Genomic DNA, 27,839 nt, shown 5'->3' with positions numbered 1-27,839 from the left:
ATTGCCCACAGCAAGCTAACATATTGGTTGGAGCATCTGCCCCCTGGTGGTTAGTATTGTGTCATAGCTACCAGTCGAGTGAACTCAAAGCAGAAGTTAGGTTAAGGGGAAAATTTGCATATTAGGCTTTTATTATATAGGGTTATTAATTTTATTCCCTATGCTTTATTTTACAAAATTCCATAATTTATAATTATCTATCTGTTCTTCTCAATCTTTTCATCGTTTCTCTCAGCCTTGTAAACCTCTGCCCCTATGGACACCATCAGTATATTCTCTGTATCTCTGTGTCTGTTTCAGTTTTGTGTGTTCCCTAGATTCCACATTATTTGTTCCCTAGATTCCACATGTAAGTGAAATATGGTATTTGTCTTTTCCTGACTGACTTATTCTACTCATCCTAATACCTTTTAGGTCAGCTTTTTCAACCTTTTGCCACAAGAATTAAAAAAAAGTACTATTTTCCTTTGACCACTTTTTTCTTAGATTATCAAATGAAAAATGACAGCAATCATCCAATTTTTCAGCTTTGCAAAAATGTACTTTTTGATGGGCTGCAGAATTTTAGTAATTAGTTTAAGTGTGCAATGAGATAAAAAAGATTGAAAGTCTATGTTCATTAATGCTATTGAAATGGTAGTGTTTTTTTTTCCTTAAATGGGCAAATAATATTCCACTTTATATATGTATCACAGCTTTTTTATCCACTATCTACTGATAGACACTGGGGTCCTTTCATAGCTTTGTTATCTTTTATCTATATAAAATTCTAATATGTAAATAGACCAAATGGCAGAACAACCTAACAACTGGTCACTATGACATGCACTGTCTATCAGGCACATGTGTATGGAACATGGTAGGCGTTGGTTGGCAGTAGTGGATGGTGGGGCAGGTGAGCCAGGGGCTCCAGACTAAGGCAAGGTGCTAGTCAACACTGTGGAGAGCCTCTGGTGGTTACTGAAAATTCTTTGCTCCTGCACGCTGCAGTCCTGCCAAGCACTTGTTTCTGCTGCTCATGCCATCCCTACTCGCATCCATTGCCAATGCTGGCACTGCTGCTCGTACCCACTGTTGGTGCCCGGCACTTGCCATGATCACTTGGGGCTATCAGTGGGTGTAAGCGGCAGCTGCCTGCCCTGATTGCCCCTCAGGGATTCTCCATTTCCCCCTGCTATTGAGGAATGAATAGGCCTGGCAGCCACCTCTCACACCTGCTGCCATCAATGACCTGCTTGCATCTGCTGCTGGCCCCAGAGCCTCTGCTTGCAACTGCTGCTGGTGCCAGCCCCAGTCACTCTGTGCCGTCTTTGCATGAGAGCGGTTGTGGCGGGAGCAGGACTGTCAGAAAATAGGGGACTGGGGTTACAGCGTTAATAGCCAGTTGGGTATGTGGAGGATGGACTAAGATCCACCCTTGTGCCCATCACAGCCTAATGGCCCACAGTTCCTTTCAAAGTGCACGAATTCATGCACTGGGCCCCTAATTTTAAATAACACCAATGATCATAGCGATGCATATATTCTTTCAAATTAATTACTTGAGTTCCTTTGAATATATATGCAGAATTGGAATAGCTGAGTTATAGGCAATCCCATTTGTTAATACTTTGGGTACCCTTCATACTGTCTTAGTAGCTACACCAGACAGCATTTCCACCAATAGTGGAGAAGAGTATTCTTTTCTCCACTGTCCCAGAAACTGATTTGTTAATGAAAACTATTCTGAGAAGTCTAGTGCTTTGCCTTTGTGGTTTTAACTTGTACACCTCTGATATTTAGTGACATTGAGCATCTTTCTATACATTTATATTGGCCATCTCTATGTCCTTTGATGGGGGTATCTCTACTTAGATCCTCTGTACATTTTTAAAATTAGATAGTTTGTTTTATGATTTTGAATTGTATGAGTTGTTTAATAAATTTTGGACATTAATCCCTTATCAGAGGTATCATTGGCAAATATCTTCATTGACTCACTGGGCTGTTTTTATATTTTGTTGATGGTTTCCTTTGCTGTACTCTTTAGTTTGATATAATACCATCTGTTCAATATTTCTTGCCCAAGGAGATTTATCAGAAGAAATAATTGCTTATAGAAATGCCCATGATTTTAATGCTTATGTTTTCTATACCAGCGATTGCCAACCGGTGGTTTGCCAACCACTGGTGGTTCGTGAAGTCTGAAAGGTTTGTGACAGCTGTTCTATATCACAGGAGCTTTATGGTTTAAATTCTTACATTTACAATTTGTATTTATTTTTAGAGATAGGAAGGAAGGGGAATAAAGAGATAGAAACATCAGTGATGAGAATCATTCATTGGCTGCCTCCTGCACTTCCTACACTGAGGATGAAGTCTGCAACTCTGGCATCTGCCCCAATAGGGAATTGAACCGTGATCTCCTTGTTCAATGTTCAGCTTACTAAGCCACACTGGCCAAGCTGTATGTTTCTTTTAACCTGGGGTCTCTGGTAGAAAGCATATAATTTGCTTTTTTTGTAGTATCTTTATGTCATTTTGAAATTTAGATAATGCTGATTTCCTAAAATGAGCTTAGGAGTCTTGTTTCCTGTTAAATTTTTTGGAATGGTTTGGGAAGAATAGGTGTTCTTGGAATATTTGTTAAAATTTACCTGTGAAGCGGTATGACCCAGTTTTTTTTTTTTTTTTTAATCAATCTTTATTGTTCATATTGTTACAAAGGTTCCTCATTTCTTCCCCCCTCCACCAGGTTCCCACCCCATCCTCCGCCCCCTCCCCTTCCCCCATTGTCCTCATCCATAGGTGCAGTTTATGTTCAGTCTCTTCTTCCCTCCCTTTCCCCGATAGTAAATCCCTTTTCAGATAGTAAATCAGTTACTTAGCATTTTCTCATATCAATAATACTACCACATGCCCAATGATACATTTCACACAAAAGACATTTCCAAATAGGTCAACCAGCCTCATCCAGGCCCCACCCAAGGCACTCACAGATCAACACAGATCAACACCCCAGCCCTATACTAACTCAACACATCCAGATCTAAGCCTTCATCACTTGATTCAGCAGACCCTCAAGTTCCCGAAAAAGTTTCCAGCCATGTCTGAGAGGCAGCCGTGGGGCAGGGGCAGGCGAGGAGCGAGCTGTTCCGGGCCTGGCTGCTCCGGGCCTGGCCTCTGTTGCGCTGGTTCGTTCCACAACCAGCTGCTCCGGGTCTGGTCACCGCCGCTCCCGACCTAGTTGCTCTGGACCTGGCTGCTGCTGCTCCGGGCCTGGCCGCACAAGACCCGGCTGCTCCGGGCCTGGCTGCTTCGGGCCTGGCTGCTTCGGGCCTGGCTGCTCCAGGCCTGGCCGCTCCCAGCCTGGAAGCTGCTGCTCCGGGCCTGGCTGCACCAGACCTGGCTGCTTCGGGCCTGGCTGCTCCCAGCTTGGCAGCCGCTGCTCCGGGCCTGGCCGCTCCCAGCCTGGCAGCCGCTGCTCCGGGCCTGGCCGCACCAGTCCCGGCTGCTCTGGGCCCAGCTGCCCCGGGCCCGGCTGCTTTGAATCTGGCCGCTCCCAGCCTGGATGCTCCGGGCTTGGCTACTGCTGCTCTGGGCCTGGCTGCTCCCAACCCGGCTGCTCTGGGCCCGGCTTCTCTGGGCCCGGCCACTCCGGGTCTGGGTGTTCCTGGACTGGCCTCCCTGGGCTTGGCCGCCTCCGCTTCAGGCCTGGCTGCCACTGCCCCAGGTCTGGCTGCTCCAGTGCTGGCTGTTGTTGCTCTGTTTCTGGCTGCTGCTGCTCTGGGGCCTGGCTGTTGCTGCTCCGGGCCCGGTTGCCACTGCTTTGTGCCTGGGCACTCTAGGCCTGACCGCCGCTGTTCCAACGTTCCGTCTTTTTTTTTTTTTTTTTTTTTTTTTTTTAAACACATTTATGTTGCAATGTTGGCTGGTGAGTTGAGTTCTGACTTAGTCTTTGATTTTTCAAGATCTTTTTTGTATTCTTTCTTAAATAATTATACTATCTTTTGCTCTCACTTGATGTCTTCACATTGAGAACTTTGGTTTCTTCCTCCTTGTCCTGGGAGCTCAGCAGGTTGGCCTGTGGCACCCCTTTGTTCTCCGCGGGCTCCTGCGTTGCTTCAGCCTGTTGCCGGGGTCGGCATCTCCCAGGAAGCAGCCCCCGGCCTTGGCTCCGTTGCCCGCGCTCAGAGGTCGAAGGCTCAGGGGCACCCCCCCCCCCCCCCCCCCCCCCGGGGCCCGGTCGCCTGGCTCCCTGCCGGCGCCCGCTGGCTGGTGTCCGGCAGGGGCTCCTGCACCCTGTCGCATTCCTCCAGTCTGGAGCTTTTTTTTTTTTCTCTCCTTCCCGCGAGGGTAGTCTAGGATCAGAGTCAACAGACTGTCCTCTGTGTGCAGTGCGCGCGACTCTGGGGGCTCCGCTTTTCGCCACTCCCCTGGGGTTTTGCCTCACAGCCCCGTCTCCCCCTGCCCGAGCCTGGGTCCCCAGGGTCTGGTCCAGGACGGGGGTTCAGAGCAGTCCGGACTGAGGCTCAGCGCTGCCGCCGGAGGCTTTGTTTCTTCCGGCTAGGGTAATCCAGCATCAGAGTCAACATTCAGTCCTCTGCGTGCAATGTGCACGACTCCGGGGTCCTGCTTTTCACTGCTCACTTGGGGTTCCTCCTCACAGTCCCGTCTCCCCCGCCGGAGCCTGGGTCCCCAGGGTCTGGCTTATATCTGGGGCTCAGCGCTGCTGGTTCGGGGGTTCAGCCCAGGCTGGGGGTTCTATTTCCTTCCTGCTAGGGAATGCCAGGCAGCACCCAGCCCTCTCCTCCTCTCCGGCTGCGACATCTCCGTGCGCTCGCGTGCGTGTGAGCGCGCAGCATGTCTCCGTATCTTAGGCTTTTTTTCAGCTCCTCTGATTTTCCTTCTGGTTTTCTCTTTCCTTCTTGTTGTAGAATTTTCAGTCAGTCGACTACCTGTATCTCTGGGCGATGTCCACTCTACATTTTAGTTGTATTCCATTGAAATTGTTGTGTGCTGCTGCGGTTAGGTGTCTACCCGAGCAGCCATCTTGGATCCTCCTCCTGTTTTTTGAGTTTTTTAATTAATGTTCAATTTTACTAGTTGTAATATGTCTATGGTATTTCAACTTTCTGATTTAGTTTTGGAAGATTGATGTTTCTAGGGATTTACTATTTCTTGCAGATTTTCAAATTTATGGGGATATAGTTGTTCATAGTATTTTCTTTTTTTAAGATATATTTTTATTGATTCAGAGAGGAAGGGAGAGGGGAGAGAGAGAAACATCAATGATGAAATAATCCACTGAGCTAAACCAGCTAGGGACATAATATTTTCTTAAAATATTTTGTATTTATTTGTTGTTAGTTGTTACTTTTTCTCTGGCCTTTCTAATTCCATTAATTTGATCCTTTCTCTTTTCTTTTTATGATGAGTCTTATAATATTTATCTTTTTTACCTTTCAAAGAACCAACATTTACTTCATTGGCTCATTTTGTTAATCCCTTCTAGACTGAACCTTTTCTGTTGAGAGAATAGCTGATAGTCTTATTGAAGTTTTCTTAGCAGTAATTATTATCTTTCCTTTGCTGCTATTAAGGTTATCTCTTTGTCTTTAGCATTGTCATTTTAATTATGATGTGTTTTTGGTGTGGGCCCTGGATTCATCTTATTTAGGATTTTTTGTACTTCATGCACTGTGTCCCTTTTTCTTCAATACATTAGGGAAGTAATTGGTCATTATTTCTTTTCTTTTTTTAATATATTTTATTGATTTTTTTTTTCTTTACAGAGAGGAAGAGAGAGGGATAGAGAGTAAGAAACATTGATGAAAGAGATACATTGATCAGCTGCCTTCTGCACACCTCCTACTGGGGATGTGCCCGCAACCCAGATACATGTCCTTGACAGGAATCGAACCCGGCACCTCTCAGTTCGCAGGCCAATGCTCTATCCACTGAGCCAAACCGGTTTTGGTTGGTCATTATTTCTTAAAAGAGGTTCTTGACTATTCATCCTTCTCTTCCTTTTCCTCCTCCTCTTCCTCCTCTTTCTCCTCCTTTTCTTCTCCTCTTTTACCCTCCCCTCGTCCCCCTCTTCTTCCTTCTTTCCCTGTGATGTAGATGTTATATGTAAGGTTACCAGATTTTAACATCGATAAAGTGGGACACTGTTGACTGGATTGGGGGGGGGGGGTTTCCTTGATTAAAAAATTGGTCCACATGAAGCAACAAAAATTTTCATTGAATGCAAAAATGGTATTGTAATATAATCTTTAAAATTTCAATGTAAGTACAATTTACAAATATAATAAATAAATAAAATTATGTATAGTCTTAAGTGTCACTTTCAAGGCCGGCGCTAGACTTTTTGCTGCCACTATAAATAATAATAATGCTAAATTCAAGAAAATTTATGAATTTAAAAAAAATGTATTTTATTGATTTTTTACAGAGAGGAAAAGAGAGGGACAGAGAGCCAGAAACATCGATGAGAGAGAATCATCGACCAGCTGCCTCCTGCACACCCCTCACCGGGGATGTGCCCGCAACCAAGGTACATGCCCTTGACCAGAATTGAACCTGGGACCCTTCAGTCTGTAGGCCGATGCTCTATCCATTGAACCAAACCAGTTTCGGCGAAAATTTATGAACTTTGAAATATATAACTTACTTAAATTATCTGAATAGCTGATTTGTAATGACATCACTTGCTTAACTACCTTACTGTGTTTTCCCGAAAATAAGACATCCTCTGAAAATAAGACATACTTACAGGTTTCCTTCTGAGTGAAATATAAGGCATCCCCCCAGAATAAGGCTTCCCTAGGCTTTATCTCAGAATGCTATTGATAAACATGAGAGATTTGGTCCACTGATTCTGAAAGAAATGGAGTCACAAGAAATTTACCAGGAAATTCAGGAATTGGATTGTAATGATGATGTTCCAGAAGATGATGACATGATTGTCATTGAATAAATGAGTAAATTCTTGATACTGTAGGATTCACAGTGTGTCTGGTTTGTGCTGACAAATACTGTACTACCATACCATTTACAAGTAATAAATTTCCTTTATTTTCATTTAACAATAAATGTGTATCGTATTCTTCTTCATGGAAAAATAAGACATCCCTGAAAATAAGACCTAGCGCATCTTTGGGAGCAAAAGTTAATATAAGACACTGTCTTATTTTCAGGGATACAGGGTAGCACACAGTACGATGTATATCGTGTGAGAGATAGTTACAAAATGTTTCGTTGTTGCCAATCCCAAAAAATGCCATTATTCATTAAGTCCAAACAATGGTGGTCAAATTCTAACAACTGATCAACAATACCAAATAAGCAGTTCTTGATCATCAGTTCTTAACATTATTTGTTATTAGTAAAGTTTGACATAAAATTGACAAAAATAATATAAAACTCATATCCTGGCTAAATAGCCACATGGTTGCTGAAAATTGTATATTCCCTTCCTTTTCTGTCGTTCCCTAGCTTATCGTGCATTCTTTCCAAAAATCGGAACTTTTTTAAAACTGTGGGACGTGGGTCAAATTGTTAAAAATTGGGATTGTCCCTTCAAAAGGGGGACATCTGATCACCTTAGTAATATGTCATATTATCCCAAAGGTTCTATCAACTATTCTGATTTTTTTATCTTTTTGTTAATTCTTATATGAGAATATTTTTTCCATTGCTTTTCAAGCAGATGTGTGTGTGTGTGGGGAAATATTGTTATCTATGGATTGTCTTCTGCATATTGCCACAACCAGATGCTGGGGAGTGAACACACCACCAAAATACAAACCCTTGAACAGGAATCAGAACTGGGATTCTTTGGTGTGTAGGACAACAATAACCACTGAATACATCATCTTATGCCTCAATTTGAAAAATTATTTTATTACTATTAAGAGATTTCTTTTTCTACTTTGTCTTTTTAACTGCTGGTTTGATACTCTGTTTCATCCCATTTATTGTTTCTTCCATTATATTCTTCATTTTAGTGTACTCATTTCTGATTGATTTCCTTTGTTCTGTTTCATGCTATTGAACATTATTATAATGTTCATGCTATTTAACACTATTACTTTGAACTCTATTTAATGAATTGCATACCTCCATTTTATTTAGTTCTTTTTTCTGGAGATTCCTCCTATTTTGTCATTTGGGGCCTCTTAACTTCCCCATTTTGCCTGTGACTTCATTTGTTTTCTTGTTTGTTTAGAGAGGTATGGGAGGGAGAAAGAAACATCAGTTTGTTATTTCACATATTTATGCACTTATTGGTTGATTGTCATATATGCCCTGACTGGGAATTAAACCCATAGCTTTAGTGTGTTGGTGCAATGCTTTAATCAACTGAGTAACCCAGCCAGAGCTCTTTTTTTTTTTTTTTTTTTTTCTTCTTCTATGTATTAGGTGGATCTGCTGACTCCCAATTTTTGTTGGGTGGCCTTTCTGTAGTAGGTGTCCTGTGGCCTGTGGGAGCTGGTGTAAGTTTCCTTGAGCACCTAAGTATGGTGCTACAGGAAATCCTGTGGGTGGGTTGTGTGGGCCCCCCTGTTATAAGTGAGTATTGATTGTTATTTGCACACTCATGGTTTGGATCAACTCTGAGGCTTAACCCTAATGAAGATATAGGAGTGCCTGTATAGGTGTTGATCACAGTAAATGAGAATTTACCTCAGCAGTTTTTCCTTGACCACATTTTCCCTTGGACTTGCCATTTGTGACATTTACTGGGTCCATATAGGGTGTTGTATGAATATGGCTACTGGGTGTGTTGTTTCAGGGCCCCTTGGGAGCAACTTATGCAAGTTAATCTCAGAAACTATTATCTATCATTGGCTTTGGGCAACCTGTTTGGAGCTATAAGTAATTCAAAATTATAGTTGTAGCTACTTCTGTTTGGCTTGGGTGCATATGACAAGCTATTCAGAAAAGCTGGTTTTTACCAGCTTTGGTCCTGGGTGCAGGTTAGGAAAAGTCCCAAGGCACTCCAAGATTTGCTTTTGCTTGCTGACCTCCTGGTAGCCTTAGTCACTGAAATAGCCTCTGGTGGTACTTGAGTTGCCTAAGATAGGCTCACAGTACATCACCAGATTAATGTAAGTCTAAACTATATGCCAGTGTTGTGTGTGAGGCTACTCAGCAAATGTCTGTAGGTATACCATGTCTAGCTTTTACATAATGGGTTCTTATATACCTTGTATTGGGATAGGGTTATAGTCAGTCATCACAGTGAGGCCAGCAGAATTTTTATATAGTGATTTGACTATGTGAAGGGAGGACTCTGCTTTGTTTAGGCATGTGAACTGGGAAGATGAAACTAGTGGATCTCCCATGAGGGGGCAATGCTGATTGGGCTTGGGGAAGATAGGAGGTGTGGCCCTGCCCAGAGCCATATAGCTCATTCTGTCATTATTCTGCCTGGATCTCAGCTGGGCATAGCCACTAAAGTGTGTGTTTGAGTGGGAGTGGGAGTCCTGAGGGTGGATGTGTGGGGGTATGCCAGTGTAACAGAGGGGATTGTTCCAGCAATCTATCTGATGAGGAAAGGAAAGTCACAGTCAAGTAGGGGGAATGTCCAGCTACACATTCAGACAACTGTTACTGACTCCTCACTAAGGGTTTAGCTCTGCCGGGTGGGGATAGGGGTAGGGTAGTCCAGAGGATGGGACTATTGAATTCCCCCAGGTTGGTGCCATTCAGAAAGAAAGGGGGGGTGCTCCACCAAGAAAGATTGCCTTTGAGATAATGAAATATGAATCAGAATAGGGATCCCAGAAGCTTTCCCCCCATACATAATTTTCCCAAAGAGCAGCAAACCCAAGTCTCTCATCATGTGACTGTAATTTGCTCCATCCTCCCTCCCCAGGAGCCCAGAGTGAGTAGCTGCAAACAAGATCTTGTGCATTGACATTTTAATGGGCTAAAGGATCTCTAGCTGACTTCTGTCTTTTCTTGATGGATGGAATTCCTGCTTATTTTCACATCCAGATGGGATGCTTTTTTCAGCTCTGGTGCTCTGGGCTGGGAAACCTGGCATGAATTTGCCTTGATAAGATTTTCCCCAGTTGGTGGGAAGCCCTCTCAACTTAGATAATATTTCTCTGCAATCAAAGCCACCAAGGTTGGGAGTAGGGCCATCCCATTTCATATCTCCACCCTTGCTGTCAGTATTGATGTGGTTTCTTCCATAAATTCTTATAAATTTCAGTTCAGTTGTTTTTTCAGCTGATTGTTCCATAATTTAGCTGTTGATCTGATTTGGCCCTAGAAGCAGGTCAGAGTAACTGGCACTTACTTTGTGGCCATTTTGGAATCCCCACATCATTTCATTATTATATACTTGACCATAATAGTCTTAAATATTTAAACCAATTTTATGCAACTCTAAATTTATCACATTATTATTTTTACTTTTCTGTTACAGCATTTTCAGTTAGCGTTGATTGACTGTCATCCCTGTACATTGTCCAAAGTTGAAAGTAAGTATTTCTAAGTACCATAGTTTTATTGACTTTTTGAGGAATAGGCTATGTATAATACATTTCAAATCATGACCACAAATGCCTTTTGTTGGTAATTGAAAACAAACCTGAGAGGTACAAGACTAACTCACAGACTTTAAGGCAATTAATTAATTTGAATAGTTGTTTTTTTTTAAAATAATATTCAATATTTACTTGATAACCATAAATATTCTAATTCTCATAGAACACTAACTATAGTAGTTGCCTCCTTTGTGTTAGATTATTATTGGTAGTTATTATTACCTTAGAGTGCCTGTCTTTTTAAATGGAAAAATTATGTCTTTTTTAATATTTTTATTTATGGTAGGGAACTTATGGGTTGGGTACTTTGTGCAGTGTTATTTATTTTGGGTATACAGAATATATACTTATAATACTGGGAAACTTAAAATGAAACAGTATTAAAGCCTTCATACCATAGACGCACTGAATCAGAATCTTAAAGAGCTAAGCTTTATAATTAGTAATTTTTTTCATACCTCCTAGAAAGAACTTTACTTTTTACATTATTCCTTGATATAAAATAAGGGAGAAGATGTGGGGAAAGAGAAGGAAAGAAGGAAAAAAAAATCATTTTGGGATTTATCTTAAATGAGAATTTCTCTTTCCTGTGAAAGCCTTTCTGGACAAAACCCATGCAATTAAATATTCTATGTATAATTTTATTTTATTTTTTTGTCAATCTACCTACAATATTTAAAAAAAAATTTATTTATTCATTTATTTTAAAAATATTTTTATTGATTTCAGAGAGGAAGGGAAAAGGAGAGAGAGAGAAATAGAATCGTAATGAGAGGGAACCATTGATTGGCTGCCTTCTGTATGCCCCTACTGGGGTTCAAGTCTGCAACCCAGCCAAGTGTCCTTGACGGGAATCAAAATTGGGACCCTTCAGTCCACAAGCTGATGCTCTATCCAGTGAACCACACCAGCTAGGGCTCCATTTATTTTTAGATAGAAAGAGAGAGAGAAAAAAAGAAACATGAGAGAGAGACATTGATTGGTTGTCTTCAGCATGCACCTCAACTGGGACTGGGTATCAAGCTGGCAACCAAGGTACATTCCCTTGACCAGGACACACTAACCAGTGAGCCAAACCAGCCAGGGCATATTCTGCATATAATTTGAAAGTTTTTTCTAGTTAAAACCAAACCCAAAATAGAATGGATATTTGTTCTTGCAAATGAGAACAATATAACTCAAATATCTGAATGTAATTAAACTTACTGTAATTTTTGTTTTTTAAATAGTCTTCATTCATGCATTTTAAGAATTGGGGATCAAGAAGAATTTCTTTAAAAAAAAAATTGGTTTCAGAAAGAAAAGGAGAGGGAGAGAGAGAAATAGAAACATCACTGATGAGAGAGAATCATTGATTGACTATCTCCTGCATGCCCCCATCTGGGTACTGAGCCCTTAATCTGGGCATGTGCCCTGACTGGAATTAAACCCAGGACCCTTCAGTCCAGAAGCCGGTGTTCTATCCACTGAGTCACATCAGCTAGGGCAAGAAGAGTTTCTTTATACAGAAGCAAAATACTCTGCCTTTAAGTTTTCAGACATACTTATTTTATAGTCTTGTTTTATTTAAGTTTGACTTTTTTTTTAAAGTAGCCTAACTCTTAAGAACTTAAAGAAAACAAAATAATTTAGTAAAATTATCTACCAAAAATTTTTTATAAGCTAAAATACTAGTAAAATATTTATTTTCACACACATTTTTCTTGTGTAGAACTTTGTCAAAAGTATAATTTCAAGGTGACAATACTGAATGCCATATGTCAAGATACTTACATTAGAATATTATACCTAATATTGTCAGTTTGAACTGTGTAGATTTATTTATTACTGATTTCTATGGGAGCAAATATTATTTGCAATTAAAAATAAGTGGATGAGATTTTTATTTAACATAAATTATTATTTAATAGTAAAGAATGCTTTTTAAAAACATGCTTATAATATTTATTTGATTTAGTAGATAAATAAAAGTTACATCTTCTAAATCAAATTTGTAATCATGAATTAGCATTTTTCTCATTTTTCATATTTTTATTATCTATTTTTGTTTATTACCTAAAACTCGGATGTATTATAATTAATTTCTTTCCATGATCCTTTGTAGTTCAGTTTCATATAGCTCACTTGTATGAAACACAGGTAAGTGTTTTAATTTACTTTACTTAAAATAAGAACAAGAACTTACAATAGAATCCTCATCTATGCTTTAATTGAAATTATGTAAGATAAATATAGGTTAATTGAGTTTCGGTATAAACTGGTACTTGCAGTTAATAGTTTATATTCATTGAATGTTTAAAATTTTGCTTAGTCATAATTTATAAGAGCAATAAGGGAATTTGGGTTCATGTTCAATTAGTATAGTTTTTTTTTTTTATAACTATTTCAATTAACTATGATTTAATATATTTCCCACTCTGCTTGCTGTGTAATAGAAAATATCTAATATTATTTGCTTCTAATATTGGGTTATCTCCATTCTGTGATATCATTCACTGTCCTTAATTTTTCTTTTTGAGGATAGAAATGATTTTATTCCTAGATGCCTATCACTACATGATTCTATATCATTTAATTTTTAAAAATATTTGTGGATGTATGTCAAAAGACATTGTCTTTGAATAATTCTGCTGTTTTCCTTTTAACAATGATATATCTTTAAACCACTTTTTGTTATTTTAAATATATTTTATTGATTTTTTTACAGAGAGAAAGGGAGAGGGATAGAGACCTAGAAACATTGATAGAAACATCGATGAGAGAGAAACATCTATCAGCTACCTATTGCACACCCCCTACTGGGAATGTGCCAGAAACCAAGGTACATGTCCTTGACTGGAATCGAACTCAGTACTCTTCAGTCCGCATCCGATGCTTTATCTACTGAGCTAAACCGATCAGGGCAAAACCACCTTTAAAAAATTTTTTATTTTATTTTATTAAACAGTTTAGTCATTCTTTGGTATTATCATTTCAAGATAGATTTTTGAAACTATTTCAGTTTAATTTAATTTAATTTTTAAAAAATATATTTTATTGATTCTACACCGAGAGGAATTGAGAGGGACAGAGAGTTAGAAACGTTGATGAGAGACAAACACCGACCAGCTGCCCCTTGCACACCCCCTACTGGGGATGTGCCCGCAACCAAGGTACATGCTCTTGACGGGAATCGAACCCAGGACCTTTCAGTCCGCAGGCTGACACTGAGCCAAACCGGTCCCGGCTCAGTTTAATTTTAGAATAGTTACTACTGGTATATGTCAGATTGTGTTTGGTTGTTGAATTGAATACTATAATGACATACAAATTTAAACTTCATAGTTGAAAATTAGAAAGTGTGTAGGAGACTGAACATAATTATGTAGAGTTCATCCATAAAGTGTGTAGTTGAATGTTTATTATTATAGGCTCGGTGTAAGAAATTCATCCATGAGGTCTGAAGGGGGGTTATCCCTCAACCCAGCCTACACCCTCTCCAATCTGGGATCCCTCTCACAATCCAGGACTGCTGGCTCCCAAATGCTCACCTGCCTGGCTGGCTGATTGCCCCTAACTGCTTCTGCCTGCCAGCCTGATCACCCCCTAACCACTTTCCTGCCAGCCTGATTGATGTTTAACTGCTCCCCTGCTAGCCTGTTTGCCTCAACTTTCCTCCTCTGCCGACCTGGTCACCCCTAACTGCCCTATCCTGCTGGGATGACCACTTCCAACATCCCTCCCTTGCTGGCTTGGTGCCTCCCAACTGCCCTTCTTGTGGTGACCATCTTGTGTCCACATGGGTGCAGCCATCTTTGACCACATGGGGGCTGCTATTGTGTGTTGAGTGATGGTCAATCTGCATATTACTCTTTTATTAGATAGGATAGAGGCCTGGTACATTGGTGGAGCCCAGCTGGTTTGCCCTGAAGGTGTCCTGGATAAGGGTGGGGGTCCTCATGGGGTGGTTTGAGTGAGGGGCCTCTGGTGGTTTGCAGACTAGCCATCCCCCTGGCAACCCAAGCAGAGGCCATGGTACCTGGGATTTATTTATCTTCTACAATTGAAACTTGGTAGCCTGTAGCGGAGCCAAGCCTTCTGCTTGCTCTGTGACTGCTGCCATTTCTGTTGGAATTTGTTTACTTTCTATAATTGAAACTTTGTAGTCTTGAGTGGAGGCTTAGGCCAGCAAGGCCAGGCAGAATGCCTGGCTTCCTCCATTGCTGGGAAAACCCAAGCCTCCCTCCTGCTCTCTGTGACTATAGCCATCTTTGTGGGGTTTATTTGCATACTTGCTCTGATTGGCTGGTAGTTGTGGCTGGTGGGTGTGACTTGTGGGTGTAGTGGAGTGGAGATTAATTTGCATATTACTCTTTTATTAGGTAATATATATTTCAGTTTTTAAAAAAATATATTTTATTGATTTTTTACAGAGAGGAAGAGAGAGGGATAGAGAGTTAGAAACATGATGAGAGAGAATTATCGATCAGCTGCCTCCTGCACACACCCCCCCCCCCGCCCCCCCCCACCCACTGGGGATGTGCCCTTGACTGGAATCGAACCTGGGACCTTCACTATGCAGGCCAACACTTTACTCACTGAGCCAAACTGGTTTCGGCATATATTTCAGTTTTAAGATACTTGAGGCCCAGTGCATGAAATTCATGCCAGGGGTGTGTGTGTGGGTAGTCTTCTTAGCGCAGCGTGCCCCCTCTCTAACCTGGGGCCTCTTAGGGGATGTCCACTGGCTTGGTTGCCCCTAACTGCCTCCTTCTGCCCGCCTGGTTGCTCCCAACTACCTCCCTTCCTGACCTAGTTGCCTCTCGAACTCTCTGCTGGCCTGGTCACCCCACACAGCCTGTTGTTCAGTTGTTTGGTCACCCCTCACTAACTCTCTCCACCTGCCTATTTACCCCTGCGATTTGGTCATTTAGTTACCCCTCATTAAACCCCCTTGCCAGCCTGGTCGCCTCAACTAATCAGCTGTTTGGTCATTTGTTCACCCCTCACTAACCCCCCTACTGACCTGGTACCCCCATGCAACCTGCTGGTCAGTTGTTTTGTCCCTCACTAATCCCCCTTCCGGCCTTGTCGCCCCATGCAGCCTGCTGTTCAGTTGTACTGTGAGGGGGCCTGACAGATTTGCATATTACCCTTTTATTAGAGTAGATTACATGCATGTAATACGGAGTTTCAGGAGAAAAGCAATGGATAGTAAAAAAACACTGTATAGTGAATTTCATTCTTTTTTTAAATCCAAGTATAAAGTAATGGAATGGAAAAAAAGTCATGTATATACAAATGGAATGGGATACATTTTATGCAAAATTATACCCCAAAGAGGAAAGATATTTGCATGTTTTATTATTTATATTATTAAGGTTATAATAAGATAGTTTGAGGTCAGTTAAGTCAGTGTTTGTCAACTGCCCTGGGGACCCCCCAGCCCACTCCCCAGATTTGTTTCGCCATTGGGTCCACCTCAGGCCCAGCAAGCCACCCAAGGGTTGAACGAGATTCTCAGTTCTTGTATTTAGATATTTAAATAGCCCTATTACCCAAAGAAATATACAGATTTAATGAAATCATCAAACTCATAATGGCATTTTTATTTAAAAAATTTTAAAATTATTTTTTAGAGCGGTTAAAGGAAAGAGAAAGGCAAACATCATTGAGAGGGAGAAACATGAATCACCTGCCTCCTGCATGGTCCCTACCAGGGATGGAGCCCATAACCCTAAATGTGCCCTGACCAGGAATTGAAATGACAACCCTTTGATGCATGGAATAACACCCAAACTATTGAGCCACACCTGCCAGGGTCACAAAAGCATTTTTTTTTTAAAGAAAAAATCCAGATTTCTATGGAATCAAAAGTCAAAGCAATCCTAAGAAAAATGAATGAGGCTGGAGCAATCATACTTCCTGACTTGAAACTAAACTGCAGAGTGAAAATAATCAAAATTGCATAGTATTCTCAGAAAAAATACACAGTTCAATGGAACAGGATTGAGAGTCTAGAAACTAATTTGCATTAAATATATGGGCAAGTAATTTTGACAAAATATACAATGTATAGAAGAAAAGCCTCTTTAATAATTGGGAAAGTTGGAAAGGTATAAGCAAAAGAGTTAAAATAGGTTGTTGTTTGTTTCCAGTTTGTTTATTTTGATGTAGGAAAAATGATTTAAAATACATTCAATCTATTATTATCATTGTGCACTTTAGAACTTACAAGTATTTCATAGTATGCTCTAAAGAAGGACAATTATTAATTTTACACTTGATTTGTAGATTAAGTTATAGAATTCCTGCATTTGAATTTTTAAAAATTGGTATAAGTCTGTTATTTTTTTAATTGATGCTGTTATCATAGAATAGGGCATGAACTCTGAACTAGATATATTCTTTTCAGAAAGGAAAACCTAGGCAGTAAGTATACTTTTATATGATATTTATAAGAATTCTTAATCTCAGTGGAAACCTTTTTCTTATTAATCGAAGAAAATTCTCCTGTTAGAAAATTTTTGTTTATAAATTTTAATGGTCTGTTAAAATAATCTGAAACAAATAGTTTGCTATGGATTTAAAAGTAGGATTTTTTTTTCTTTTCTAATTTTTAATACGTGAAAATTCTTATTTATAAACACTTGATTTTCTTATATCTTTAGTGTATGTTTGTCACTTAGTAATTCTATTATTTTTTTCTGAAATTGATTAGGATTATTTTAAAATTTTTAACAACCATTGCTGACCATTGAGATATTTTCTGACACTTTTGCATAAATATAGGATTTTAACCATAATCCATTATTCTAAAACAGAGGAAGTTATAAATATGCAACAGAGACAATGTGTAGTGTTCACCCAGTTCTTCAAGGTGAAGAACTTTTTGCATAATTGTAATACAGTATTAAAACATTGGTCCAGCCTGTTTATTTGATTAAATACTTTAGACTAGTGGTAAAGGTGACCATAGAGTCCTGTTGTATTTGCTGGAGCGGAATCTTACTGCCTTAAGTGTCCTTCCTTTCTTCCTTCTTTCCTTCTTTATATCCTTCCTTCCTTCCTTCCTTCCTTCCTTCCTTCCTTCCTTCCTTCCTTCCTTCCTTCCATCCATCCATCCATCCATCTATCTTACTGCCTTAAGTGTTCTTCCTTCCTTCCTCCCTCCCTCCCTCCCTCCCCCTCCCTCCCCCCTCCCTCCCTCCCCCTCTCCCCCTCCCTCTCTCTCCCCCCTCCCTCCCCCTCTCCCCCTCCCTCTCTCTCCCCCCTCCCTCCCTTCCTCCCTCCCTCCCTCTCTCTCTCTCTCTCTCTCTTTCTCTCTCTCTCTTTCTTTCTTTCTTTCTTTGTCTTTTAAGTAGAGAGAGCAATCTTTTCTTGATGCTTTTTTATTTGCACCTATTGTTTTCAAGTAGTATCTTTTCCAGAATACAGTAAGGAATATATGAGGCAAAACAAAGCAAAGTGAACAACAAAAAACCAAAAAAAACCCCCCCCCCAAAAAAACCCCCCACAAAGAAATCACAAAAAGCAAAACATACCTATGGAACTTACTGCTATATTTTTTCTTGAATTCTAAGAGCAGTAATTGCTTTTCCTTTGTTTTTGGGAATCTTATTTTTGTTTTATGTGTCAAGTTGAGTGACTTCTGTGGGCTTTAATTGGGAGATTTAAAGAAAAGTGTGTTTCCTGCATCTTGCTTGGATTTTGAAGTTAATATTGATCTTTCAAATTGTAATCAGCCTTGTGACCCTGAAGTAAACAAAACTTGATTTAGATGTATTAATGTTTACACTAGAGACCCATTGCATGAAGACATTTGTGCAATAGACCTCCCTTCCCTTGGCTTTCAGCACCGATTTTCCTCTGTCACCTGGGACCCAGGCCCTCGTTCTGGTGTGAATCTGCTGCCTTTGTCTTTGATGCAGACTCAGGGTGGAGTCTGCCATCTTCATTTTCGCTGCAGACCTCGGAGTCTGCAGTGGCCAGAGTGCTGCTCCTGTAGATCTCTTAGCCCCCTGTCGTTCCTCTCATAGCAGGTGTCTTGCCTCACCTGGCTACTCCATGGCTGGTCACCATCTTTGTCCTTCTAATTTGCATATTTTCTCTGATTATCTGTTGGATATAGCACAGGTTGGTTAATTTACATGTTTGTCTATTATTAGGTAAGATTATTTGCTTCCTATTGGGAATTTAACCAAATGCAGATTGCAAGTATTCAGAGAGAGTTATATTGTTCTTGATTATGTAGTTTTGCCTGTATGGAACATGTGCAAACTGTTCTTGTCGCTATACCCTAAGCAATACAGTGTAACTGCTCTTTAGCGTATATATTGTGATTATATATTATTAGAGGTCTAAATTCTTGCACCAGTGGGGTCCCCAGCCTGGCCTATGAGATCAGATTGAAACCAGTTCTCTGACATTTTCTGAGGAATCTCATATTGTGAGAGGGTACACACCAGGCCGAGGGACCCCACTGGTGCACTGGGGTCAGGGAAGGATGTGGGAAGTTGGCTAGCTGAGGAGGGACTACGAAGTGCTCCAGGGTAGGTCCAGCCATCTCATTCAGTCCCAATCAGCAAGCTCACCTACTGGTTGGAGCATCTGCCCCCTTGTGATCAGTGCACATCATAGTGAGAGGTTGAGTGACCTTAGCATATCATCAGTATATTATGTTTTGATTGGTTGAATGGCCGATCAGTTGACTGGGCATTTAGCATATTAGGCTTTTATAACATAGGATAAAGAATCTCAATATAATTTAAAGTACATGGGAGGATACTTGAAGGTTATAAGCACACTATCGTGTTTCCCTGAAAATAAGACATCCTCTGAAAATAAGACTTAGTGCATGGAAAGATAAGACATCTCCTGCAAATAAGACCTAGTGCAACTTTAGGAGAAAAAATTAATATAAAAAATTAATATGTCTTATTTTTGGGGAAACAGAGTAAAAGCCCCATGCATGACAGTTGTGTACAGGGTGAGTTCCTAGGCCTAGCCATTGATCAGGGCTGATCTGCAGGACTATTGCTGGGGCAGCTCATGCGTTGAGCGTCTACCTCCTAGTGGTCAGCCTATGATCGATTTGCATATTTGGCTTTTATTATATAGGATACCATCCATCTACCTATATAAAAACCTAATATACTAGGTGTCTGACCTATCCACCAGATGCTAAGACTAGTAGGTTAGTTTGCTGCTGGGTCTGGCTGATCTGGAATAGGTGTATAGGTCTGTCACTCCCTGGAGCCCTCTCATGGTCCTTTTTTGGCCAGCCAACCTTCCACATTTCCTTCTCAGCTTGCTAGCCCGTATTAGCCCCAATCAAGACTGGGCAAAACATCCCCAATTGACCATAATCACTGGCCAGGACAAGGGACCCCACTCATGCACAAATTCATGCCCTGAGCCTACCTAATAAAAGAATAATATGCAAATTGCACCTCTGCCACACACAAGCTGCTCCCATCAGCCAATCAGGAGAAAGTGCAAATTAACCCACCCAAGATGGTTGCTGCTATGGAGAGAGCAATAGGCTTGGGTTTCCCGGCAATAGAGGAAGCCTAGATTTCTGTACATCCTGGTTGGCACAAGCCTCCACTCAAGGCTACAAAGTTTCAATTATAAAAGATAAATAAATCCCAACAGAAATGGTGGCAGCCAGGAGCTGGAGAGAGCAGTAGGCTTGAATTGCCCCAGTAATGGAGGAAGCCACATTTCCACACCCCTGGCCTGCCTTGGCCTTCTCCGCTAAAGCCTACAAGGTTTCAATTATAGAAGATAAATAAATCCCCACAAAAATGGCTTTGGCCCCTGAGCAAGCAAGAGGCTTGGCTCTGCTCAAAGTTACACAATTTCAATTATAAAAGATAGATAAATCCCAGATACCAGGGCCTCCGCTTGGGTTGCTGGCCTGTATGCAAACCACCACAGGCTCCTCACTTAGGCCACCTTAAGTCCCAAAGGAACCCCCATCTTGATCAGTGACATCTTTCAGGGAAAACCAGGTGGCCTCCACCCATGCAACAGGCCTCTATCCTATCTAATCCTATCTAATAAAAGAATAATATGCAAATTTACCATCACTCCAACACAAGATGGCTGCCCCATGTAGTCAAAGATGACTGCCTCTGTGTGGACACAAGATGTTCACTGCAAGATGGGAGAGGTCAGGGCTGCAAGAGAGGGCAGTTGGGGGCAACCAAGCCTTCAGGGGAGGGCAGTTAGGCGTGACCAGGCTGGCAGAGAAGGGAATTTGGGGCAGTGGGATCTGCAGGGAAGGGTAGTTGTGGGTGTCCCAGGGCTGGCAGATGAAGGAATTTGGGGGCCACAGTTCCTGCAAGGAATGGCAGTTGGGGTTGACCCAGGCCTGCAGGGGAGAGGGCAAACAGGCTGGCAGGGGAGCAGTTAGGCATCAATCAGGCTGGCAGGGGAATGGTTAGGGGGTTATCAGGCTGGCAGGTAGAAGCGGTAGGGACATTCAGGAAAAGACAAAAAAGCAGTTGGAAGCCAGCAATCCTAGATTGTGAGAGATGTCCAACTGCCCATTTAGGCCAATCCCTATAGACCAGCAGTAGGACATCCTTCAAGGTGTCCCAGATTGGAGAGCATGCGGGCTGAGCTGAGGGACAGCCCCTGAATTTTGTGCACCAGTCTCTAGTGAATATTATAAAAGGATTTATTGAAAGCCCGAATAAGTCCAAGTCTTGCTATATCTTTGGGTGTTAGTCATATGTGGGCCCAAATAAATGAAATCATATCATTTAGAGGTTTAATTTAGAGCTCCAGGTATTACATGTCAGTCTTATTTATGTGCAAGAGATTTTAATAATCAAGGGTCCCAGATTGGAGAGGGTGCAGGTTGAGCAGAGGGACACACTTCCCTGTGCAGGAATTTTATGCACCAGGCCTCTAGTATATATGTAAAAGCTTAAGTGACCAAACAACCGAACTACTGGTTGCTATGATGTTCATTGACCACCAGGGTGCAGATGTTCAATGCAGGAGCTGCTCCCTGGTTGTTAGTGCACTACCATAGTGGAAATTCTGCTCAGCTGACCGATGGGTGATAGACACCAGCCTCCCAGCTGGCGAGCATTGCTGTGGTGGTGTGAGCCTCTTCTGCCTTCATGGCAGGATGCTACTGAGCAGTGGTGGTGGCAGCAGGCACTGTGATAACTGGCACCTGACACTTCGTGCACTGCTATATCCTTTGGGCAATGTCACATTGCTGAAACTGGCACTCAGACATTCCCCGATGGGTCCTGGATTGTGAGAGTGTGCAGGTCTGGCTGAGGTACCCATGTACCGGGCCTCTAGTTTTATAAAAGCATTGATGGATTTTGGTATCCTTTATACAAGAGATTTGAGCAGTGATGGATTTTGGTATTCATAGGAGTTCTGGCCCATCCTTCACAGACACCATTGAAAGACTTGATGAGTATTTGTGTTCATGACTAATATTTGTTTCTACTTTTTGTAATGTCCTTTGGAGATTTTGGAATCTCCACTTGTGATTATACTTGTTTCACTAAAGGTATTTTGAAATGGTATGATTTTTGTATTCTCTGGAAGACTTTTGTGTTAAAGATTATTTTTTTAGTGTTTATAAAATTTTACTGGTCAAACCTTTTGATCTAAGATTTCTCATATTGGAAGTTTGTGTAACCTTACTTTGGTTGGATTCAATTTTAGGGAAGAGATTTTTTTCAACTAATCTGAACATTATTGGCATACATTTGTTTCTAGAGATCTGTGATAGTTAGAAACAAAATCTACTGATTTTACTTATTTGAACCCTCACTTTTTGTTGGTTACTCTTGTTAGAGCTTTCATTTGGTCTAATTAGCATATTACAGTTTTATTATTTTAGACTAGAGACCCAGTGTATGAAAATTTGTGTCCTCTGTGTGGAAGGGTGGAGTCCTCAGCCCGGCCTGCGCCCTCTCAGACTGGGACCCCACAGGGAAATCCACCTGTCAATTTAGGCCCACTCCCCAGAGGATTGGGCCTAAGGTGGCAGATATTTCTCTGGTATCCCAGGAGCCCTCAGGAGATGCCCAATTAACAACCTAAGCCATTAGTTGAACATCCTTAGCACTGCTGTGGAGGTGGGAGAGGCTCCCATCACCACCGCTGAGCTGGCTTCTGGCTGAGTGGTGCTCCCTTGTGGAAGCACATTGAGCATCTGCCCCTGTCATCAGTGCACCTCTTAGCAACTGGACATTCTGCTGTTAAGGTCAATTTGCTTATTACTCTTTTATTATATAGACAACTTAAAAACTACATGCATACACTATGGTAGCTTTCTATTTTATTAGTTTCTGATATTTGTTCTCATTACTTTCTTTGGTATAACTTATTCAGTGTTGCTTTTTGCTAATTTTTGACATGTAAGGGATCAATGCCAGTAATTGTACAGTAAAAATGATTTGATGCATTCCATAAGGTTGGTGTGTGTTTCTTCTTTATATAAAACTAGAGGCGAGGTGCATGGATTCATGTACTGGTGGGGTTCCTTGGCCTGGCTTGCATCCTCTTGCATTCTGGGATCCCTTACGGTTGTCAGAGACCTGATTGCAGACTGACCTTCAAAGGCAGAGCCTCTAGTTTTACGTAATAATAGACAAATATACAAATTGATCGTATCTCCACTATGCCCACAGCTAGTCAGAGTGAGTATGCAAATTAGAAGACCAAAGATGACCACCACCCAGCTGCTCGAGGCACAGGTGGGGCAGTACACCTGCTATGAGAAAGGGAGGGGGATGTAAAGGGATCTATAGGAGCAACACTTCGGTCACAGCAAAGACAAGACTGCAGAGTCCAGGGTCTGTAGCAAAGATGAAGAAGGCAGACTCTGGCCGGATCGAAGTCTTGGGTCCTGGCTGCCAGAGAAAACCAGTGCTGGAAGCCAAGGGAAGGAAGGCCTATTGCATGAATTTCTTCATGCAACAGGCTACAAGTATGTATATAAGATCTTTAGTTAATATCTTTCCACCCTCCCCAGTTCTTTCGGAGATTCATCAGTGTGTTCCATATTTTCCTGTCCATGATTACCATCCTATGTTGACTATCTATCCCTTGGTGTTTAGTGTGCATCATAGTACTGGCCAATTGCTTAAAGCTTTTATATATTCATACATACATACATACATACATACATATACATACTTATATACCAGTGGCCGGGTGCATGAAATTCATGCATGGGAGGGGGTTGTTCTCCAGCCTGGCCTTCATCCTCTCTAATCTGGGATCCCTTGAGGGATGTCCTACTGCTGATTTACAGAAATCGGGCCTAAACTGGAAGTTGACATCCCTCTCATAGTCCAGGATTGATAGCTCCCAACTGCTCACTTGCCTGCCTTCTGATTACCCCTAACTGCTTCTGCCTGCCAGCCTGATCATCTCCTAACCACTCTACTGCCTGAGTGCCTCTAACTGCCCTCCCATGCTGACCTGGTCATTCTTAACTGTCCTCCTCTACCAGTCTGGTTGCTCCCTACTGCCCTCCTCTGCAGTCTGGGGTCCCCTAACTCTCCTCCCTTACTGGTCTGGTCCTCTCACAACTGCCTTCACCTGTTGGCCAGGTCTCCCCTAACTGTCCTCCGCTGGCCTGGTCAGCCTTAACCACCTTCCCTGCTGGCCTCATCACCTACTCCTTCCCCCTCTTCAGACCTGGTCTCCCCGACCTGCTCTTCCTTCTGTCCTAGTTCCCCTCCATTGCTCTCCAGTGCAGGCCTGGTCCCCCCAATTGTCCTTGGTGCAGGCCTGGGTCCCCCCCAAGTGCCTTCCCCTGCAGACTTGGGTTCTCTGAACTGTCCTCCTCTACTAGCCCAGTCATTGCTAACTGCCCTCCCGGCTGGCCTGATCACCCACAATGGCCCTCCCCTTCTGACTATTTTATGGCGACCATCTTGTGTCCACATGGGCACAGCCATCTTTGGCCACGTGGGGACCGCCACCTTGTGTTGGAGTGACTGTCAATTTGCATATTACTCTTTTATTAGATAGGATAATTGAAACTTTGTAGCCTTGAGTGGAGGCCAGGACCGGCTGGAATCAGGTATATGGGATTTATTTATCTGATATAATTGAAACTGTAGACTTGAGCGGATGCCAGGGCTGGCCAAAGCAGGCAGGAAGCTTGATTTCCTTTGTCGCCAGGGTAACCTAAGCCTCCTGCTTGCTCTAGCTCTGTGACCACAGCCATCTTGGTTGGGTTAATTTACATACTTGCTCCTAATTGGCTATGGGCATGGCTTATTGATATAGCGGAGGTGCGGTCAATTTGCATGTTTCTGTTATTATAGATAGATTAGTTTGTAATTTTAATTATTACTTAATTTTTTGAATCCATCATTCATGAGACACATTGATTAATCCTGTATAATAAAAGCCCAATATGCAAATTTCTCCCTTGGCCTGTCATTCAACCCAGAGACCAGGAGTTTTACTACTTGCTATGATGTGTGCTCACCACCAGAGGGCGGTCGAAACATGGCAGGCATCAGTGACATGGTATTGGCATGGGCGTCAGTGGACGTGCTCCTTGCCCCCTTGGGCTCCAATGAGAGCAGTGCCATGATGGGATGGTACAGCAGGTGAGCAGGCATTACCAGGCTAAGGCAGGTTATAGCAGGGGCCCAATTACCCTGCAGATGGTGACCAATGGCAGGGAGGTGAGGCTACTGCCCAGTGACCAGGCATTGAGGATACTGAGCAGGGTGGCTTGATTGATCCATTGGTGGGATTGAGGAACAGATAAGGGAGCAGCACAAGGCCATGGCTGAGGCATGAGCTGGGGCTGCTTTCCTAAGTCACTAGCTGGTTTCCAATCCTCGCAAGCTATTTCAAGGGACCCCACTCAATCATGAATTTATGCACCAGGCCTCTAGGTTATATCTTACCTAATAATAGACAAGCATTTAAATTGACCGTACCTTCACTACACCGATAGCCAGTCAGAGTGACTATGCAAATTAACCCAAACAAGATGGCAATTAATTTATATACATAGGCAACCAGCACCCGTGTACTAGGAACATCCAGGCATCTAGGTCATTGTGAGGTAAGGCCTGGGCAGGAGTTGATCCCCTCAGATTGATCGCAGGAAGCTGGGGCTCCACTCCTGCTCGAGGCAGAGGCAGAGGCTTTCGGCCTGGTTCAGGAGCGGATCCCATTCGATCCATTTCAGGGAGCTGGGGCTCTGCTTCTGCTTTGGCCTGGCTTTTGGCCTTGAGCCCCAGCGATCGATCACAGGGAGCTGGGGGTCCGCTCTTGGATAGATTGCAGGGAGCTGGGGCTCTCCTGCTCCCGGCGCAGGCTTTTTGAGCAGGAGCAGACCCTTATTGATCACCCACAGGGTGCTGGGGCTCTGGTCCAGCCTAAGAGGCTTTTGGCCTGGGCAGGCATAGGCAGGGTGGAACTTGCAATCAAAGGGAGCTGGAGGGCCCCTGACTAGGCCTAAAACTTTGGCTAGAGGCTTTAGGCCTGGCCAGAGCCCAGCCTGCGATTGGTGTGAATTATTAGAGGAAACAGCTTTTCTGACTGCACATTGGCTAAGCTTCCTGTATGCCACTGGTAATATTCTTAGTAACTTGGGTAATAAGAATCCAAAAAGGTGATCTAGGGTTTTTCCATCACACTTCTGTAGAAAAAAAAATGAAGGTCCGCAGCTTGGGGACTAAGAAATGTCATATCCTACCCTAGCTGGTTTGATTCAGTGGATAGAGCTTCAGCTTGCCGACTGCAGGGTCTGGGTTCTAATCAAGAGCATATACCTAGATTGCAGACTCCTTCCTGGCTGGGGCCTATTTCAAGGCTCATGCAGGAGGCAAACAATCAAAGTGTTCCTCTCACTTTGATGCTGCTCTGTTTCTTTTTCTCTTCTATGTTCTCTAAAGTCAGTGGAAACATATCCTTCAGTAAGGGTGAAAAAAAGAAAGAAAGAAAGGTCATATTCTATGAAAGACATGTTGAAAATGCCTAAAGAAAGTTGTCATTTTTTTAAGGTGTAGGGACTGGAGTCTGTTGATGAAAACAACTTGTTGGCTGTGGTGACTGGCAGTGGCTGAAGCAGCAAGGTGAAGCAGCAGGGTGATAGGTCTTTCCCGGATCAGCCTGTTCACCTCCCACAAAAGGGAGGCCAGACTGCAATTTAGGACTACTCCCCCTGGGACATCCGTCAGTAGGACATCCCCTGAGTGCTCCCAGTATGTGAGATGGGGACTCTGACCACCCCCAGTGCATGAATGCACTGGGCTCCCAGCATACATATAAAATGCTAATGTGCAAATAGACCAACAGGGGAACAAACGAACTACTGTTCACTCTGATGTGTGCTGACCACCAGGGAGTGTGCATGGAACATGGCTGTAGTCAGCGCTGGTGGAATGGTGGAGCAGGTTAGTGGGGGCATCAGACGAAGGGGTGGACAGTTGGTTACTATCATCAGGGCAAGCCTCTAGTGGTTACTGAAAATTTCTTGCTCCCGTGTGTCACTATCCTGCTCGGCATTTGCGCCTGCTGCTGTTGCCAGAGCTGTTGCTCACACCCTCTGCTGGTGCCTGGTGCCAGTTCTGATTGCATGGTACTGTCAACAATGCAAGTTTCAGCTCAAGACTCTGATTTCCCTTGTGAGTGCACCTGCTGCAACCCCCAGTTGGTTTACTTCGGTCCCAATTGATTCACACTGTTAGTGGGCATGAGCAAGGTCAGCGCGGCAGCATGTGGGGGCTGTGGCGGTGGGAGCTGGGCCGCTGCTAGATTAGGGACCAGAGGCTGTCGTGGGAGGGGCTGGGTGGAGGTATGGAGGATGGGTAGAAACATGCCCTCTCCCCACCACAGCCTAGTGGCCCACAGTGCCGTTCAAGGTGCACGAATTTGTGCACTGGGCCCCTAGTAATTATGTAATTTTCTGGTTATGTTGTGTTATTACTTATTTCCAACTTAAAGTTGATGTTAACTCATTATTTGAATCTACTAGATAATTTTACATTGCATCAGTCTTTGTAAATGACCAATTCCTTGTTTTTATTAGAAAGAATGTATATTTTGTTGTTACTGGACAAATCATGGTAATATGTAGAGTTGGGTGAGTTCAGGTGTCCCCTATATGCTCTTAAACTTTCTTATTTAAAAAATATTGCATGTCTATTAAATCAATTCTTGAAGAATTATGTTAATGGAATTAAACATGATTTTGTGTATCATAGTCTGATTTATTCCCTTATTTACCACAGATCTCTTTATTTTTGATGGATGTTTTCAATAGGTATAGAATTGTATTTTATTTCCATAGTT

The 27,839-nt window shown here is 42.4% G+C and overlaps 1 protein-coding gene across 8 annotated transcripts in view; it reads left to right on the top strand.

Moving 5' to 3' along the window:
• LOC118712118 (histone demethylase UTY) overlaps positions 1–27,839 on the top strand; it is a 222,699-nt gene that overhangs the window by 83,377 nt on the left and 111,483 nt on the right. For all 8 annotated transcript variants that reach the window (XR_004985968.2, XR_004985969.2, XM_036425612.2 and 5 more), the window contains 2 exons: positions 10,424–10,478; positions 12,649–12,683. Coding sequence is in view for 5 of the 8 variants with exons in the window: in XM_036425612.2 (XP_036281505.1) it covers positions 10,424–10,478; positions 12,649–12,683 (90 nt within the window). In the remaining 3 variants the exon portion in view is untranslated. The remainder of the gene's footprint in view (positions 1–10,423; positions 10,479–12,648; positions 12,684–27,839) is intronic.

Source organism: Pipistrellus kuhlii, unplaced genomic scaffold (assembly GCF_014108245.1).
Source record: "Pipistrellus kuhlii isolate mPipKuh1 unplaced genomic scaffold, mPipKuh1.p scaffold_m20_p_83, whole genome shotgun sequence".
NCBI classification, from domain to species: Eukaryota; Metazoa; Chordata; class Mammalia; order Chiroptera; family Vespertilionidae; genus Pipistrellus; species Pipistrellus kuhlii.
The sequence above is the reverse complement of the archived record's forward strand: the minus strand, read 5'-3'. Positions and strand labels throughout refer to the sequence as shown.